The following is a 15,898-nucleotide window of genomic DNA, read 5'->3' on the forward strand; positions in this document are numbered from 1 at the left end:
ATGTCACTGTTCTGTATCTTATGGTTCAAAAACGAAATTCTCAAAGTACAATAATGTCTTTAAAGTGCCTGAGGTGCCAAAGAAAGCTGTTCCAGAAGAGAAAGTGCCTGTTCCAGTGCCTAAAAAAGTGGAGGCTCCACCAGCGAAAGGTACATCAGTTTGTGATGCATCCAAGCAATTCTGTCATTGGTTGCTCACATATGGAACATTACAAGTAAAGGGTCTGATCCTGTTCCAAAAGAACTCAATAGCAAAACCGCTCATTGATTTCAGTGGGTTCGGGATCAAGCCCGCACTGTGAATGTTTCTATAATGGAGCGTTTAGAAAACTGGTTTTTTCTTTACACATTTGTACCCTATGTTTTATGTTGTCTTTCTATTTCGGAGTGGTGGAAAGGATAACAATGATTCATGAATCAAAATAATATTTCTTAAAGTGCCTGCTGTCCCAAAAAAAGCTGTTCCCGAAGAGAAAATTCCTGTTGCTGTGCCTAAAAAACCAGAACCTATCCCTGCGCCTAAAAAACCAGAACCTCCGCCACCTAAAGGTATATCACCTTCTAACGGAGACTATTTATATATATTCAAAGTTTGTGTATGTATACACTTACTGTATATGTGTGTATGTATCTGTGTGTTTGTGTAATATAAAACTTTTTGTTCCATTGAATCTTTCACATCCAAATAAATTTAAGGCATTTTTGTGTAATTCCCTCCTTATATGTTGTTTTAAGTGTTTGCTGTCTTCTGTTTTCTGTTTCTGATGTTGTATTAACAATTACATTTGTTAAAACAAAATATCTTTAAAGTGTCTGAGGTGCCCAAGAAAGATGTCTCAGAAGAAAAAGTACCTGTTGCTGTTCCTAAAGTAAAGAAAGCTCCACCGGCTAAAGGTACATAATTTTGGGGTATATGGAAGTGAGTGTTCTGTCATTTGGACATTGACATTTCAGTGGAATTTGGTTTTGGTGATCACAATTTAGATCCTTATTTCCATACCCCAGTGTTAATTGTTAAGGAATATAGGGCTCACACAGGGCTTGATCCTGCAGCATTGAAATCAATGGGAGCTTTGGCACTGACTTCAATTGGCTCAGAATCAGACATTTAATGATCAGCTGGTTTCCAATGATAATGATCTGCCAAGAACAAAACTAAGAGCCTTGTTGCATGCTAATCAAAGCAGCAGTGCCCTGCACATAGTGTCTGTGTGGCATAATGTGTCTTTTAAACAAAATATCTGGTAGAATTCTCTTTGATTTTCCCTTGGGCAAGGATGTGATATGATCTCTGTGTCCTGAAGAATCTCCCATACTTAGCCTGAGAGATCTGCAGTACATTCTAAAATCTCACAGCATGTACAGCCAAATCTACTACAGATGTACAAACACATCTGACTGGGTAACAAGAACTCAAATCCTAACTGTGCAAAAGCAGAAATGAAGACAACTGAGTATAGACAGCATCCAATGATGTTGAACAATATATGCCCATTCAGCAGAGTGGTTTATAGCTAAACTAGAAAGCAAACACTCTGGTAGCTCTTAGTATGCAAAATAAGATGCCAAAGCGGTTTCTATGTCCTCCCTTTTTGTAATATGTGAATATCTGTTGCTAATAGTGTTTGATTGGTAATGATGTGTCGTAGATAACCATCAGCGGGAAACTTGCCCAAGCTGATCCTTACAACCCAATTCCACTGTAACATTACTGTGAAATACACATACAGAATATTCTTTGTATCAGTGATTATTATCGTGCAAGTTTGTATCCTTGTGTTTTATGTTGTTTTTCTTTCTGATGTTGCTTGAAAATGAAATTCTTAAAATGAAATAATATCTTTAAGTGCCCGAGGTGCCAAAGAAACCTGTCCCAGAAGAAAAAATATCTGTAGCCATTCCTAAAAAAATGGAGCCTCCGCCAGCAGAAGGTACATGAATTAATTGCAAGGCAAATAAGCAGTGTTATTATTCCCTTACATTTTCAATAACCGCACTAACATCCAATCTGAGGCTGAGCCTGCATCCACTGAAGTTTTGAAATTGACTTCACCGGGATTAGGCCTTACAAGATACAGTTGTAATTTTGTCCTATGCATTTGTATTCTTGTGTCTGTGTTGTTCTTCTGTTTCTGATGTATACAATTTCTCAAATTGCTAACATAAGAAAACATCTGCAAAGCGTTTGAGTTGGGTGAAAAATCTGTAGAGAAAGGGTCTGTTGTTTGTAACCTGATTCCACCTTAAAAACACTTATAGTATGTTCTTTAGCTCAGTTCTTGCTTTCATTGTGTCCTGGCATTTTATGTCCTCTTTCTTTTTCTGGTGTTGCTTGAAAATGAAATTTTGAAAATCAAATGTCTTTTAAAGTGCCAGAGGTGCCTAAGAAACCTGTCCCTGAAGAGAAAGTGCCTGTTCCTAAAAAGGTTGAGGCTCCAACCGTTAAAGGTACAGTAGCTTAAAAATGAAAATATGAACACTGACACTAATTAATGTGAATTATTCAACTTCTTCTACAAAGCATTTTAATATATGTGCCTTGTGTTACTTCTGTGTTTTGATATTTGTTTGTAGATTTATATTTCTGTTGTTTGTAAATTTATGTGCTTGGACATTGTTTTTGATATTGTGTAACAAGAATACTAAAACCAGATAATGTCTTTAAAGTGCCTAAGGTGTCTAAGAAAGTTATTCCTGAAGAGAAGATACCTGTTGCTCCTCCTAAAACAGTGGAGCCTCCAGCTGTGAAAGGTACATGCACCTTTGACAGCTATCATATGTGTTAAAATTGTTGAACTATTCTAACACCAGCGTTTTCTGAATGTTCTGTCAAATTTCTATGTATTCTTGTCTAGGAGATTAATTGTTGCGCTACAAAATGAGTGAGACTGTTTTGTGTTGCTTTCTTATTTGTATTGCTTTGTTAAACCATTTAAAATTTCTAAAAAAAACCCATATCTTTAAAGTCCCTGAGGTACATAAGAGATCTGTTCCTGAAGAAAAAGTGCCAGCTGCTGTTCCTAAACCAAAGGAAGTTCCTCCAGCTAAAGGTAGAGACACGCCTTACTGAATTTCTTCAAAAGATCTATTGCTTTTACTTGTTCCTAAAATATTTTGGAATGTAATCACTTTTCATAGAATCTCTCTTCCTTTTTACAAAAACTTCTTGTTGTTGTATTTATAAGATGTGGTTTTCTGTTGACTCTTTTTGTCTTACTCTGTATAAGTCATTTCCAATACTTTAAAGGTAGTAACAGTAATAATACTATCTCCAAAGTTCCTGCAGTACCTAAGAAACCCACCCAGGAAGAGAGAGTGCCTGTCCCTGCTGCTCCCCCTGTTCCTGCAGGGAAGGAGTACAAATATGAATATGAGGAGTATGAAAAGTATGAGACCTATGAGGCTATAGAAGAGTTTGAGGTTCCAGAGCATGAAGAGATTGAGTATGAGGAGATTCCAGAGCCTGAAGAGATCTATGAGGAGGTTCTGGAGCCTGAAGAGATTGAGGAGTATGAGGAGGTTCCTGAACCTGAAGAGGTCTATGAGAAATATGAGGAGATTCAGGTGATTGAAGAAGTCTATGAGAAGTATGAGGAGGTTAAGAAGACTGAAGAGGCGTATGAGGTCACACCAGCTATAGGTACACCAAATCATGATTTTTCATTGTTAACTCTGTATGTCGAGTTTCCCCCTCATGCTCAGTCCTCCTTTCAGTACTCAAGTCTGTGTTTTATGTCTTCAGTCCTCCTTTCTGTGTCTGTAGTTAGTGGTGATATTCAACTTGAGGCCCATAATTATGGGTGGCAGCACTATTTCCTTTTAAGAAACATTTTGCCCCGCAATAATTTTCAAGCATAGAGCAGCTAAAACTTAGTTAGAACCTTTCTTCCCATCGTTATAATTTGAAATTCCCCATACCAACCAGATGGTTCTTTGACAGTGATCATTCCACACCCTGCTGAAAAAGGATCTTCTTCAGCTTGCAGTTGCTCACATAACTTTGAGCACAGTAATTGTTCTCATCTATATTTGTGTGTGTGATAAGGATGTGGTTCTACAAATATGCTCTTCATGTCTTACATTGATCCTATATCTTTGCAAGTAACTTAAAAGTAACTTAAAAAAATCCATAATAAAATGTCTTTAAAGTGCCTGAAGTGCCTAAGAGAGCTGTGCCAGAAGAAAAAGTACCTGTTGCTGTTCCTAAAAAAGAAGCTCCGCCAGCTAAAGGTACATCAGCTACCGGATAAATTTAAAACTGAACCCTCTGTCTCCCCAGAATCCCAACTTCCAGTAATGAAGGTCCCTCCTATTATTTGACCATTAAGACTGGAGTTTTTATTTGCCAATTGAGTCAAAATTAGGATTAAGATACAAAATCAATAATATTTCTTTTAAAACACAAAGCCCTGCAGATCCTTTCTCAGAAGGCAATTTTCCTCTGGATCCTTGTATGACATATAAGGAATGGAAAGGTAGGAAATTTATTCAAACAAGGGCCCACCCCTCTATTCCTTGCTGATGAATAACCTCAAATCTGTTAAGCCTTTTTTTCACCCTCCCCTCTTCATGTCAAATGAATGAACAGTTTCTACCCATATCTTCAAAAACAGTGAGGATCTTTCTCAATTATAGCTATAATTCTAGGGGGGAAGTCTGGCCCCACCAAAGTCAATGGGAACAGGATTTCACTCCTGATCTGTTCCCTATATCATGCTCTACTAATACAGTAGAGGGCCATGGATAGTACTGCCATTGGCAAGGTAGCATACTTTCTGATGTAGGCCAGAGCTCTATATTGTTCTCACTATAGGGCCATATTTGCACAAAATACCCTTTGTGTCAAATTTGCTAGTCCTTACTCATACAAATTATCCTATTGAAAGTCAGTGAGAGGCATTTTTGGATAAGGATTTAGGCCTTGATCCAGATTTTATTAATGTCACTGAGAAACTCTCAATTAACTTTAATGGGGCCAAATTGAGGCCAAAACTAGAGTGTAGGATTTACCTCCTAAAGTTGAATGGGAGTTTTGCTTGCATATCGATAGCAGGATGCGACTTCTTAGTTCATGCAATATTTCATAATCTGTCTAAAAGGACTATTTAAAAGTCCATCCCAATCTGAAACTAATCCAATAAGGAGTTAGTCATGTATATTGAAAGGAGATTGAACACACCAAGAATCAGGAAGCACAGGCATGGCCAGCCAGCTCACAAGTTAATAAAGGTGACGTAGGACGCTGTGTGCTCGTGTTCTTTTAATTTCTGTGATATTTTCTGTTGAATTAAAATTTTATGTTTGGTTTCTTGTGTCATTTTTATTCTTAAATAACATAAATATTGCAAAATTCCTAAAAGAAAGCAATGTCTTTAAAGTTCCTGCACTGCGTAAGAAATCAGTCCCAGAAGAAAAAGTACCTGTCGCTGTTCCTAAAAAAGAAGTGGCTCCTCCAGCTAAAGGTACCTTTATTCTTTGTTGTCATTACAAAACAATGAACTCTTACTAAAGTCTTTGATCTTCGTTGTTTGTTGCGTAAAACAGGAATATACTCTGTCTCAGTGATTCTTTGTTTGTCCTAATTAAGTATGATCCTGTGTCTCACGTTGCCTTTCTGTTCGTAATGACTTATGAAGTTGTATATGTAAGAGTCCTAAAAAAATACTATATCTTTAAATTGCCTGAAGTACATAAGAGAGCTGTACAGGAAGAGAAAGTAACTTTGGCTGTTCCTAAAAGGAAGGAGCCTCCACCAGCTAAAGGTACATGAAAACTATAGTGAGACCTATTCTTCTCTCATATCTTCATCAGCATGAATGTCCTGAAAGAAGCATTTAATTCTCGCTTGTTTGACAAGCGTGTCTTTCTGGGCTTTGCTCTTCTTTTTTCTGACTTCCTCTAAGTAACTTTAAAAGTTCTAAAAGTTAAAAAATGTCTTTAAAGTGCCTGCCGTACCCAAGAGAGCTGTCCTTGAAGAAAAACTACCCACTCCTACTCCTGAAATACAAGTTCCACCATTGAAAGGTAGAGGAACTAGAACTTTATGGAAAGACTTCATCTTTATCTTACTCCTAACTAACAGCCGTTAAAGTGTAATTGATATTCTTTGTGATATAGCCAAGGTCCCTAGTATCCTGCAGCACCTTCGATTCTGTAATGAGGAGTAAGAAATTCTGAGTCAAATACTTCACTTGCATCATGCAAGTGAACTGGAAAATAACTGCACTTTACTTTCTTGAAATTAGGGGGAAAGGGGTCCCCAACTTTTTAGTTCTAGAAGTATATTAGGCCCCGAACTTTTTAGTGCTAGAAGTATATAAGTGAATTTTGTTTAAATTTGTTTAAATTGAAAATGTTAGAGAATAACTTATACACATTATTTGTAAAGAAGGCTTTTAAATATGTATTTAAAACTGGTTGTGCCACAGATATAAAGTTGAAATAATTCAAGGTAGTCCCTTGTATCTTGGGCAGAAAGGAGGGCAAATACAAATGGAAAAGAGTGAATGGAATCTATTCCATGTGGGACCACAATTCAAAGCATTCAAATCTGTGGTATTAACTCTGTAATTGAATAATATCAGCTCCTACAGAACTGCAGAGTACTGGAGACTTTGGCAATACTTTTTTATTAGTTATTCTTTGTTGTCTTTATCTTTAATAAATAATAATAAATAAATAATATCTTTAAAGTGCCTGAAGTTCCTGAAAGAGTTGTCTCTGAAGAAAAAGTACCTACTATTGTTCCTAGAAAAGAGGAAGCTCCTCCATATGAAGGTACATCAACTCTTCACTGGAGTTACAAAGCAACAAAGTGCAGAGAATTAGTCAATCAGCTTCATGGTGCAGTCTGTTTTCAATATAATTAGAGGGACACCGTCAAATTTAAATTTAAAGAAAAATGATTTACAGTTAGTTTCAGATATATCCCCATCACCGCTCTCAAGTCTCTATGCCTTTTTGTTTCCAATCATATTTTTCTATTTTTAAAATATTTCTTTCTGTTACTTTCTGGGAAAGACTCACAAATAAATAGGCTCGGGTTCTGATTCAGGAAAGCATTTATGCAATGTTTAACTTTGATGGGACTTGAGTAGGTGCAGCTTTAATGCTGTCTTGAGTAATGCTTTGTGCTTTCCTGGGCCTAACTGACTACCCAGGAGAAACTGTGAAATTGACTATAAAAAGAGTGCAGTCCAATATAAAAATTAAGCTAACTGGAAAAACAGAGGAAAAATATATATCCTATAACCCTATACACACACACACACAATCTTTTTTAGTAATCTTAATTGGTATTGCAGCAACAGTAGGTAAAAAAAAAAAATCAGATAGAAGCAAGCGTGGTATTTAAATTGATGATGTCTCCTTAATTTATGCATGTGTTCAGGTAGTTATGTTGCTTTATGTTTCTCCATGTTTGCATTATACATTGTCTTTCTAATCTTTGTTTTGCAAATATTTTTGAAATGTCTAAAATGAGCTAATATCTTTAAAGAGCCTGAAGTTTATGAAGACATTCTCCCTGAAGAAAAAGTTCCTGTTACTCCTACAAAACAGGACGTTCCACCAACTAAAGGTATATCACATGTTCAAGCAATTCATAAAGCAAAGAGCTCCAGTACCTTACAGTTATTCATCCTCATGATCCATATCCGGTTCCATGCAAATAATTCATGTGTTCATTCTAACTACTCCTTGTCCATCTATGTCTTCCATTGCCCTTCTGTTCTTTACATTTTGTATTTTATAAATTCTTAAAAGAAACTAATATCTTTAAAGTGCCTGCAGTGCCCAAGAAAGCTGTTCAGCAAAAGAAAATACCTGCTGCCATGCCTAAAAAAGAAGCTCCACCAATTACAGGTACATGAGCTCAGACTGGAATTTTAATGAAAGAAAAGATATCTTCACCATATTCTGTTTTAGCCTCTTTTAAAGTTGATTTAATGTTCTGTGTGAGATATCCAAGGCCCTCAGTTTACTGCATTGGCTTAGAGGTAGACTTTACAGTAATACAATTCTGAGGCACAAGCTATTGCAACAAGTTCATTCTGTGGTATAATTGATTTTTGCCACAAACCCTTAACTTCATATGAATAATTAACACAGGATCAGACCTAAAAAACATATTTCAAGGTGGGTGCATAACTGGTTGGAAAACTGTTCCTAGAAGTAGTTATCAGTAGGTCACAGTCAAGCTGGAAGGGCATATCAAGTGGGATCCTGGGATCTGTGCTGGGTCTGACTCTATTCAATACCTTCATCAATGACTTGAATAATGGCAGAGAGTGTAAGTACACTTTTAAAGTTTGCAGACAATACCAAGCTGGGTTGCAAGTGCTTTGGAGAATAGGATTATAATTTTCCAGGAATTGATCCTGCTTTGAGCAGGGAGTTGGACCAGATGACCTCCTGAGGTCCCGTCCGACCCTGATATTCTATGATTCTATGATAATTCAAAATGATGTGGACAAACTGGAGAAATGGTCTGAAAAAAAAAAAGGATGAAATTCAATAAGGACAAATGCAAAGTACTCCACTTAGGAAGGAACAATCGGTTGCACACATACATAATAGGAAATGACTGCCTAGGAAAGAGTACTGCAGAAAGGGATCTGGGGGTCATAGATGAGTCAACAGTGTAACACTGCTGCTGCCAAAAAAAAAACGAACATCATACTGGGATGTATTAGTAGGAGTGTTCTAAGCAAAACACAAGAAGTAATTCTTCCACTCTACTCCATGCTGATTAGACCTCAGTGGGAGTACTGTGTCCAGTTCTGGGTGCCATATTTCAGGAAAGATGTGGACAAATTGAAGAAAGTCCAGAGAAGAGCAATAAAAATGATTAAAGGTCTAGAAAACATGACCTATGAGGAAAAATTGAAAAAATTGGGTTTGTTTAGTCTGGAGAAGAGAAGACTGAGAGGGGATGTGGTAACAGTTTTCAAGTACATAAAAGTTTGTAACAAGGAGGAGGGAGAAAAATTGTTCTTAATGTCAGAGGATGGGACAAGAAGCAATGGGCTTAAATTGCAGCAAGGATAGTTTAGGTTGGACGTTAGGGAAAACTTCCTAACTGTCATGGTGATTAAGCACTGGAACAAATTGCCTAGGGAGATTGTGGAATCTCCATCATTGGAGATTTTTAAAATCAGGTTAGACAAACATCTGTCAGGGATGGTCTAGGTAATACTTAATCCTGCCATGAGTGCAGAAGACTGGACTAGATGACCTCTCGAGGTCCCCTCCTGTCCTATTGTTCTATGATTCTGCAACAATAAAAATCCAGTATTGCAGAATTCTAGAGACCTTGGATAATATTGTGTGTTGTTAGTATCCTTTGTTTCTGTTCATAGTTTGTGTTTGGCTTTTGTCTTAGGCTTTTGTAAGAATTTTGAATTGTCTAAAGAAAAACTAATATCTTTAAGTGCCTGAGGTTCCTGAGAGAACTATCCCCCAAGAAAAAGTACCTACAGTTGTCCCTAGGAAAGAGGAAGCTCTGCCAGCTAAGGGTACATCAACTCTTCACTGGAATTACAAAGCAGTGAATTCCAGAAAATTTGAGTCACTTCATAGTTTAATATCATTAATTTAGGTTTTTGTTATTTTGTAAAAGCTGGTATTTTGTTTCTTAATTCTCTATATTGATATTTTTAAAATTCCTAAACAAACTAATATCTTTAAAGTGCCTGAGATGCCAAAGAAAGCTGTCCCCAAAATGAAAGTATCTATTGATGCACCCAAAGAAGAAGCTCCACCTTTTAAAGGTACATGAACCTTTGACTGGAATTTCAAGGGCAGAAAAATCTCTTCATTGTTTTCTAACCTCTTTTAATGTGTAATTAATGTTCTGTCTGATATAAATCCTGATGGGGCCATTGTGTTAGTCACTCCTTTTTAGGGGGCAAAGGAAGGAATTTTTCCCTCACCACCCTCTTGCTTGTGGTGGAAGGAGGTTTTTTTTACCTTTTGCACAGTGAGTGTCAATGAGGATATTTTCTAGTGAGGAGAAAAGGTGGTAAGCTATATGTTGCCACTTATTTTGTAAGTGTGGGGCAGATGTCCAGTGCAGGTACTCCATAAAGAAGGCATCCAGTAACCAAATAAATGGCCTAGTAAAGGATTTAAAAGGAGGTGCTCGATAGAGGAACAGAACGGAGGAGGGAAGTTGGAGACTGTTATGATTGGTATGGCAGGGAGCCAACCCCTCTTTCTTATAGCCCACCTTAACCCTCCTACAAGGGAGGGTGGATGCTAAGGTGCAAGCCATGAGTTGGTTGGGGGACCTGGATGAAAAATGAAGGGGGGCTGGTGGAAGCCCAGATAGTTATTTGAATAAACAGGGATTTGCCTGCACTGTTCACTTATCTGCTGGGTAGTCCCAGAAATCTATATAGTAAAGTTGCAGCCTGATTAAATTCATATCGAGTGTCTCCTGTCCTTCTTTTGGTATAGCCAGACAATAGACTTTGTTTTCATGGGGTTTGTTTCATGTTTACTGGCAATTCGCCTACTTCTGAGAAGTAGTAAAGAGCAGTTTTGTGTATCCCACTGCAAGATAGGGCCCTACATTTGTTGTTTGTCATGCTGTCTTTTGTTCTAAGATGTTGTAAGTAATTATGAAATTTCTAAAAGAAAACTAATATCGTTAAAGTACCTGAGGTTTATGAGGAAATTCCCCCAGAAGAAAAAGTTTCTGCTGCTATTCCTAGAAAAGAAGAATCTCCACCAGCTAAAGGTACATCACCTCTTCAAGGAATTTACAAAGCAATGAATTCCAGAAAAATACAATTATTCACATGCATGGTTTAATTCATGGTCAATATGTTCAGTCAGTGTGTTGGTTCTAATTGCTCCTTGCCTGTTTTACCAATTTGTCTATCTTTGTTTTATGTTGCATCTCTCTTTCTTATATGTTATAAATTCTTAAAAGCAACTAATATCTTTAAAGTGCCTGAGGTGTCCAAGAAAGCTGTCCCAGAAGAAAAAGTGCAAATTGCTGTGCCTAAAAAACCAGAACCTACTGCTGTACCTAAAAAACCAGAACCCCTTGCTGTGCCTAAAAAACCAGAACTTCCACCAGCCAAAGGTATATGTTAACTGATAAAATTGCAGATAAAATAGAGTCTTGTGCTGAGAGAAAAAAATCTTCTTTGCCTAGGACTTTATTCATAAATTGTAAACATTTGGTAATTTGTAAATTCTATGTGTGAAACTGTCATCAGGATTTGGCATCATTCATGTTATCTATATCCCTTTCTTATGTTTCTTTACTATTCTTAATTGTTTGCATATGCCTTTGGAATTTCCAAATTCCTAAATTAACATAAATGAATATCTTTAAAGTGCCTGAGGTCCCCAAGAAAGCTGTCCCAGAAGAGAAAGTACCTGTTGCTGTACCTAAAAAGCCAGAAGCTCCACCAGCTAAAGGTATAAAGCATCATAAATGAAATCATGATGAAATATAATTTCTTTTACTCCGGCAATCATTATATTTCTTGAGGTTTATCCTGTCTTGTTCTTTTCTTTCTTTTCTTTTTTTTGGGGGGCGTGTCATCATCAAATAGTCGATAAAGTCTTTTCATTTGCCAATTTCTTCTCCCCGAGATGAGCAAGTGTAACTCCCATTCCCAAGGCATGTAAAAGGATGTCAGACAACTGGCTGAAAGAGAAAGGGATGAAATTGTATTAAGTATTATAATCAATAAAAATAATATCTCTAAGCCCACATACAGGCAATCCTTACTCCCACCATATGAATATCACAGCTGCTGGGCTTAAATAGGGAAACTGAGTAACAAATCAACCTAATTTAGGCTTAATCAATTTTTGCCTTTATTTATACAATTTTAGACAGAATTATTTTCACTTATAATGTCTGAACATATGTTTATGCCAGACAGTAACAGACAAGATGGAATTAGTAGGGGCCCAAGTTACCACATTCCGGAGCACTAGGAAGTCCTTCCATCTTCCATGATGGTTGTCACCTTCTCTGATCTCCTGGTCTCATCATGCTTTCCTGTTCTTCAGTTTCTGGTCCAGTGTTTCTCCTATTTGAGGCTTGTTCCCTTGAGTTTTTTTATACATTTCCACATTCCAGATTATTTAACCTTTATCCAATTGGCTTTTACCACATAAACCCTTTATTTTTTATGTAACTCATACATTACGCATGACCAAGCTTCAATAACCCAACTTCTGCATTTTTCTGCTGGTTTTGCAGTTTCTAGGTCATGTTGTTCTGTGTCATCCTGTTCCTAGCATTCCCAGAAAAAGGATATTTTTATTTATCATTACATGTCTATGTACCTTTGATTTACATCTTCCAACAAAACATATTACGTATTGTGTGCCACCAAAAATATCATTTAAAACAAATCAGAAATTCTATGCAAAACAGTAATTTGCAAAACCACATTTATGCCAAGCAAGGTGTTGTGCTAAGGGTTCGTCATCTTATCTATACTCATTCACTATCCTTAATTACAATTCATTCAAATATAGCAAATAAAGATCTTAATCTTACCATTTAACAATTCTTCATTTTTATATTTGAATATCATAAATCAGAATATGTATGTTACCATTCCCTACTTAATCTATTAAGTCGGGGGAGTTATGGAAAACACAATGATTCTTTAATGTTAGCATTTCTTATCCTTTTTTAAACATGTGTTTTTAAAAGCCTTTTTCATTTAGAATCCAGTTTTATTTGTGACTCATAACAAAAAAAACTTCATTAGAAATTTTCCTTTGTTGTGTTTCAAGGGGTGCCTCAAATGGTACCCCAATAACAGTCATTGTAAATACCTTCACAAGATCCATCAAATCCATCCACAGCCAGCAGATCATAATATTGCAAAGTTCCCATTTGATAAAGCTCACATTGATATTAGTGGATATTTGGTTATTGATTTGGATGGGATCAACAGAAGACCCTTGGGCCAGTTGCTATGATTCCTTCAGTCAATTGAGAGTCTCTAGAGTTGCCAGTTTGGATGGTGTGCCACCAATTGACTAAATAAGAACAACTTAAGTTCCTGTGAATAGCTCTGGCAACCATGCCGTGGCTAGAAGAATGATGGGCCAATGGAAATTTTGTGATGAAAACATCTCTTTGTAATTTGTACAGAATGTTTGTGTTAACAACTGGTATTTATATTTAGCATCTTTAATGTTCTTTCATGTCTACTTGTTTTTTGTTACTTTTCTGTTCATGATATTTTATATGTATCTTTGGAATTCGTAAAAGTAAAAGACACTAATATCTTTAAGTGCCTGAGGTGCCCAAGAAAGCTGTCCCAGAAGAGAAAATACCAGTTGCTAAAAAGCCAGAACCTCCACCAGCTAAAGGTACATATTAACAGTGGGGATGTTATAAAGAAAAAATATCTTTTTCTCTTGGAAATTAATGATTGTGGGTTTTTTGGTTTTTTATTCTCATTTAAAGATTTCTTAAATAGAAGTAACACACTGAGTTATGTGTATAACAAAGTACTGTTTGACATTACTAATGTTCCTGATATGCTTTTATGATTGCTCTTTTTATTCTTAATAATTTGCACACCCTGGAAATTCTGAAATGTAACAGAAGGTAATGCTGTTTCTTTAAAGTGCCTGAGGTCCCCAAGGAAGTCCCAGAGGAGAAAGTACCCATTGCTGTGCCTAAAAAACCAGAAGTGCCACCAGCCAAAGGTACATCTCACCACAGCTAAAACAACAGGGGGTGGGGAAGAAATGATCTTTGCTATGTTCTTGCAAATGTTTTATGTTAAGTGAGCATCACCCTGCCTTATTTATTTTTCATTGTGAGAAATCTATTCATTTGATGGCTCTAATCTCTTTGTTGTTTAACCATAACTCTCATCAGTGTTAATGGTTGTTAAGGATATTTGCCTAACAAAATAGGCAAGAGGGTGGTCCTTGAGGCAAACATTAGAAGGTCAGATCAAAAGAGGATTAAAGTGTCTCAAGGCACTTACTGAATGACCCAGGTCCAAGTGGCTTCAGTCGAGGTGGATGGAAAGAAGTTGTAGAGATGAGAAATGTTAGGGGGAAAGGGCAGATATGTGGAATGGACAATGTCAGCCATAGCCAAATGGCAATCTAAAATGACAGAATAATTTAACCACAAAAGAGAAAAAAATCCAGCAAGTACTGAAGAGTACAGGGTATAACAGTGAAATATGCTTATATTAGTGGAAGGGAGGATAAGACCAATATATGTGTGTCAAACTAATGGCTTCATTGATAATCTCCATAATTTGTGTTTTCTTCTTATTCTTAGCATTTTATATGTATCTGTAAAATTCCTTATAATAAGCAAAACAAATATTCTTTCTTTAAAGTGCCTGAGGTGCCCAAGAAAGCTGCCCCAGAAGAGAAAAAAGTACCGGTTGCTGTGCCTAAAAAGCCAGAAGCTCCACCAGCTAAAGGTACACATTATCATTGATAAAATCATGGCAGTAATTTATCTTGTTCCTTCTGTTGTAACTTTTTTAATATTAATTTTGAGCTATCTTTTTCCCCACTGTAATCTGCAATTTTATACATTTTGTTTTGGGGGATTCTCTTCTCCTCTTTATACTTAAACCATTCTCATTCAACAGGTGGAGTAAAATAGTGTGATATGTACTCTGTGTAAGATCAAACTTTTAAGCCAGACATCATTGATGCTGTGTCATGTTCTTATTGCAGCTTTTCTGTTCTTAACTCTTTGTATGTATACTTCTTAACATAAAAATAAATTAATATTTTTAAAGTGCCTGAAGTACCAAAGAAAGTGGTCCTAGAAGAGAAAATACCAGTTGCTGTGCCTAAAAAAACAGAACCTCCGCCAGCTAAAGGTACATGTCATTATTGTGGGGGAAAAAAGCAATGGCAGGAAATCATAGGCTTTTTCTTCTGAACATTATTTAAAGACAACAGCAAAAACCTTTCTCTGACCTCTTGCTGTTGGCTGAGATTTGTAAAACCTACTTATTACATGTAAGTGAGACAAACTGATGGTGGAATATGGTAGGCTCTTTAACATTGTTGATCTCTCTGTGTTTTATGCTGATTTTTCTGTTCTTAATACTTTAAACATATTTGTGAAATTTCTCATAGTGAAAGGTATTAATATTAATATTTTTAAAGTGCCTGAGATGCCAAAGAAGGTTATTATTGAAGAAAAAGTACCAGTTGAAGAGCCTGAGAAACCAGAACCTCCACCAGCTAAAGGTACACGTCATCACTGATGAAATCATAAATAATCTTTGTCTTATTTTCTGGAGTACTGTTTGAACATACACTTCTTTTTCTGCTGTGAGATTTGTAAATTGTTCTTGTTGTGTAAGCTGTGGTACATGTGTGGGGGTGGGAATAGAAAGAGACGATGAAATTCAGCCATGCACAGAGCTCCAGAAGAAGACCAGTGCAGGGGAAATTTCATGGAGAGAGAATGAAAGAGGAATTGATGTTTATATCTGACATCATCAATGTTTTTGATGTCCCTGAGTTTTATGTTTCCTTAATGTTCTTAAACTTTCAAACATATCTTTAAAATTCATACAAATAATAGACACTAATATCTTTAAAGTGCCTGAGGTGCCCAAGAAAGTGGTCCCAGAAAAGAAAGTACCAGCTGACGTACCTAAAAAACCAGAACCTCCACCTGCTAAAGGTACAAGTGCTCAGCGATATCATCATAAGGAAGAGCCTTAGTCTTGTCCTCTTAAACCTAATTTTTAGCTGAATTTGTCCAGTCCATTTTCTGATATCTGAGATTTGTTGATTCTACTCAGTGTCTGAGATGTAATCCAGGGGTGTCAAACATCTGGTCCACTGAATAGATCTAGCCATTCGATATTTTTTGTTGTGGTTGTTTAACATATTCAAAACACTCAACGCCT

The 15,898-nt window shown here is 36.6% G+C and overlaps 1 protein-coding gene across 1 annotated transcript in view; it reads left to right on the forward strand.

The window, feature by feature from the left end:
• Positions 1-15,898, forward strand: part of TTN (titin) — a 321,905-nt gene that overhangs the window by 175,436 nt on the left and 130,571 nt on the right. Inside the window, exons 148-172 of the mRNA XM_075069826.1 lie at positions 66-149; positions 438-548; positions 810-893; positions 1,847-1,930; positions 2,370-2,447; positions 2,667-2,750; positions 2,966-3,049; positions 3,277-3,639; positions 4,149-4,229; positions 5,378-5,461; positions 5,636-5,761; positions 5,943-6,023; positions 6,693-6,776; positions 7,498-7,578; positions 7,782-7,862; positions 9,689-9,769; positions 10,657-10,740; positions 10,954-11,091; positions 11,349-11,432; positions 13,281-13,358; positions 13,620-13,700; positions 14,354-14,440; positions 14,768-14,851; positions 15,144-15,227; positions 15,586-15,669. Of these exons, the coding sequence (XP_074925927.1) occupies positions 66-149; positions 438-548; positions 810-893; positions 1,847-1,930; positions 2,370-2,447; positions 2,667-2,750; positions 2,966-3,049; positions 3,277-3,639; positions 4,149-4,229; positions 5,378-5,461; positions 5,636-5,761; positions 5,943-6,023; positions 6,693-6,776; positions 7,498-7,578; positions 7,782-7,862; positions 9,689-9,769; positions 10,657-10,740; positions 10,954-11,091; positions 11,349-11,432; positions 13,281-13,358; positions 13,620-13,700; positions 14,354-14,440; positions 14,768-14,851; positions 15,144-15,227; positions 15,586-15,669 (2,475 nt within the window). The remainder of the gene's footprint in view (positions 1-65; positions 150-437; positions 549-809; positions 894-1,846; positions 1,931-2,369; positions 2,448-2,666; positions 2,751-2,965; positions 3,050-3,276; positions 3,640-4,148; positions 4,230-5,377; positions 5,462-5,635; positions 5,762-5,942; positions 6,024-6,692; positions 6,777-7,497; positions 7,579-7,781; positions 7,863-9,688; positions 9,770-10,656; positions 10,741-10,953; positions 11,092-11,348; positions 11,433-13,280; positions 13,359-13,619; positions 13,701-14,353; positions 14,441-14,767; positions 14,852-15,143; positions 15,228-15,585; positions 15,670-15,898) is intronic.

Source organism: Chelonoidis abingdonii, chromosome 10 (genome assembly GCF_003597395.2).
Source record: "Chelonoidis abingdonii isolate Lonesome George chromosome 10, CheloAbing_2.0, whole genome shotgun sequence".
Classification (NCBI taxonomy): Eukaryota; Metazoa; Chordata; order Testudines; family Testudinidae; genus Chelonoidis; species Chelonoidis abingdonii.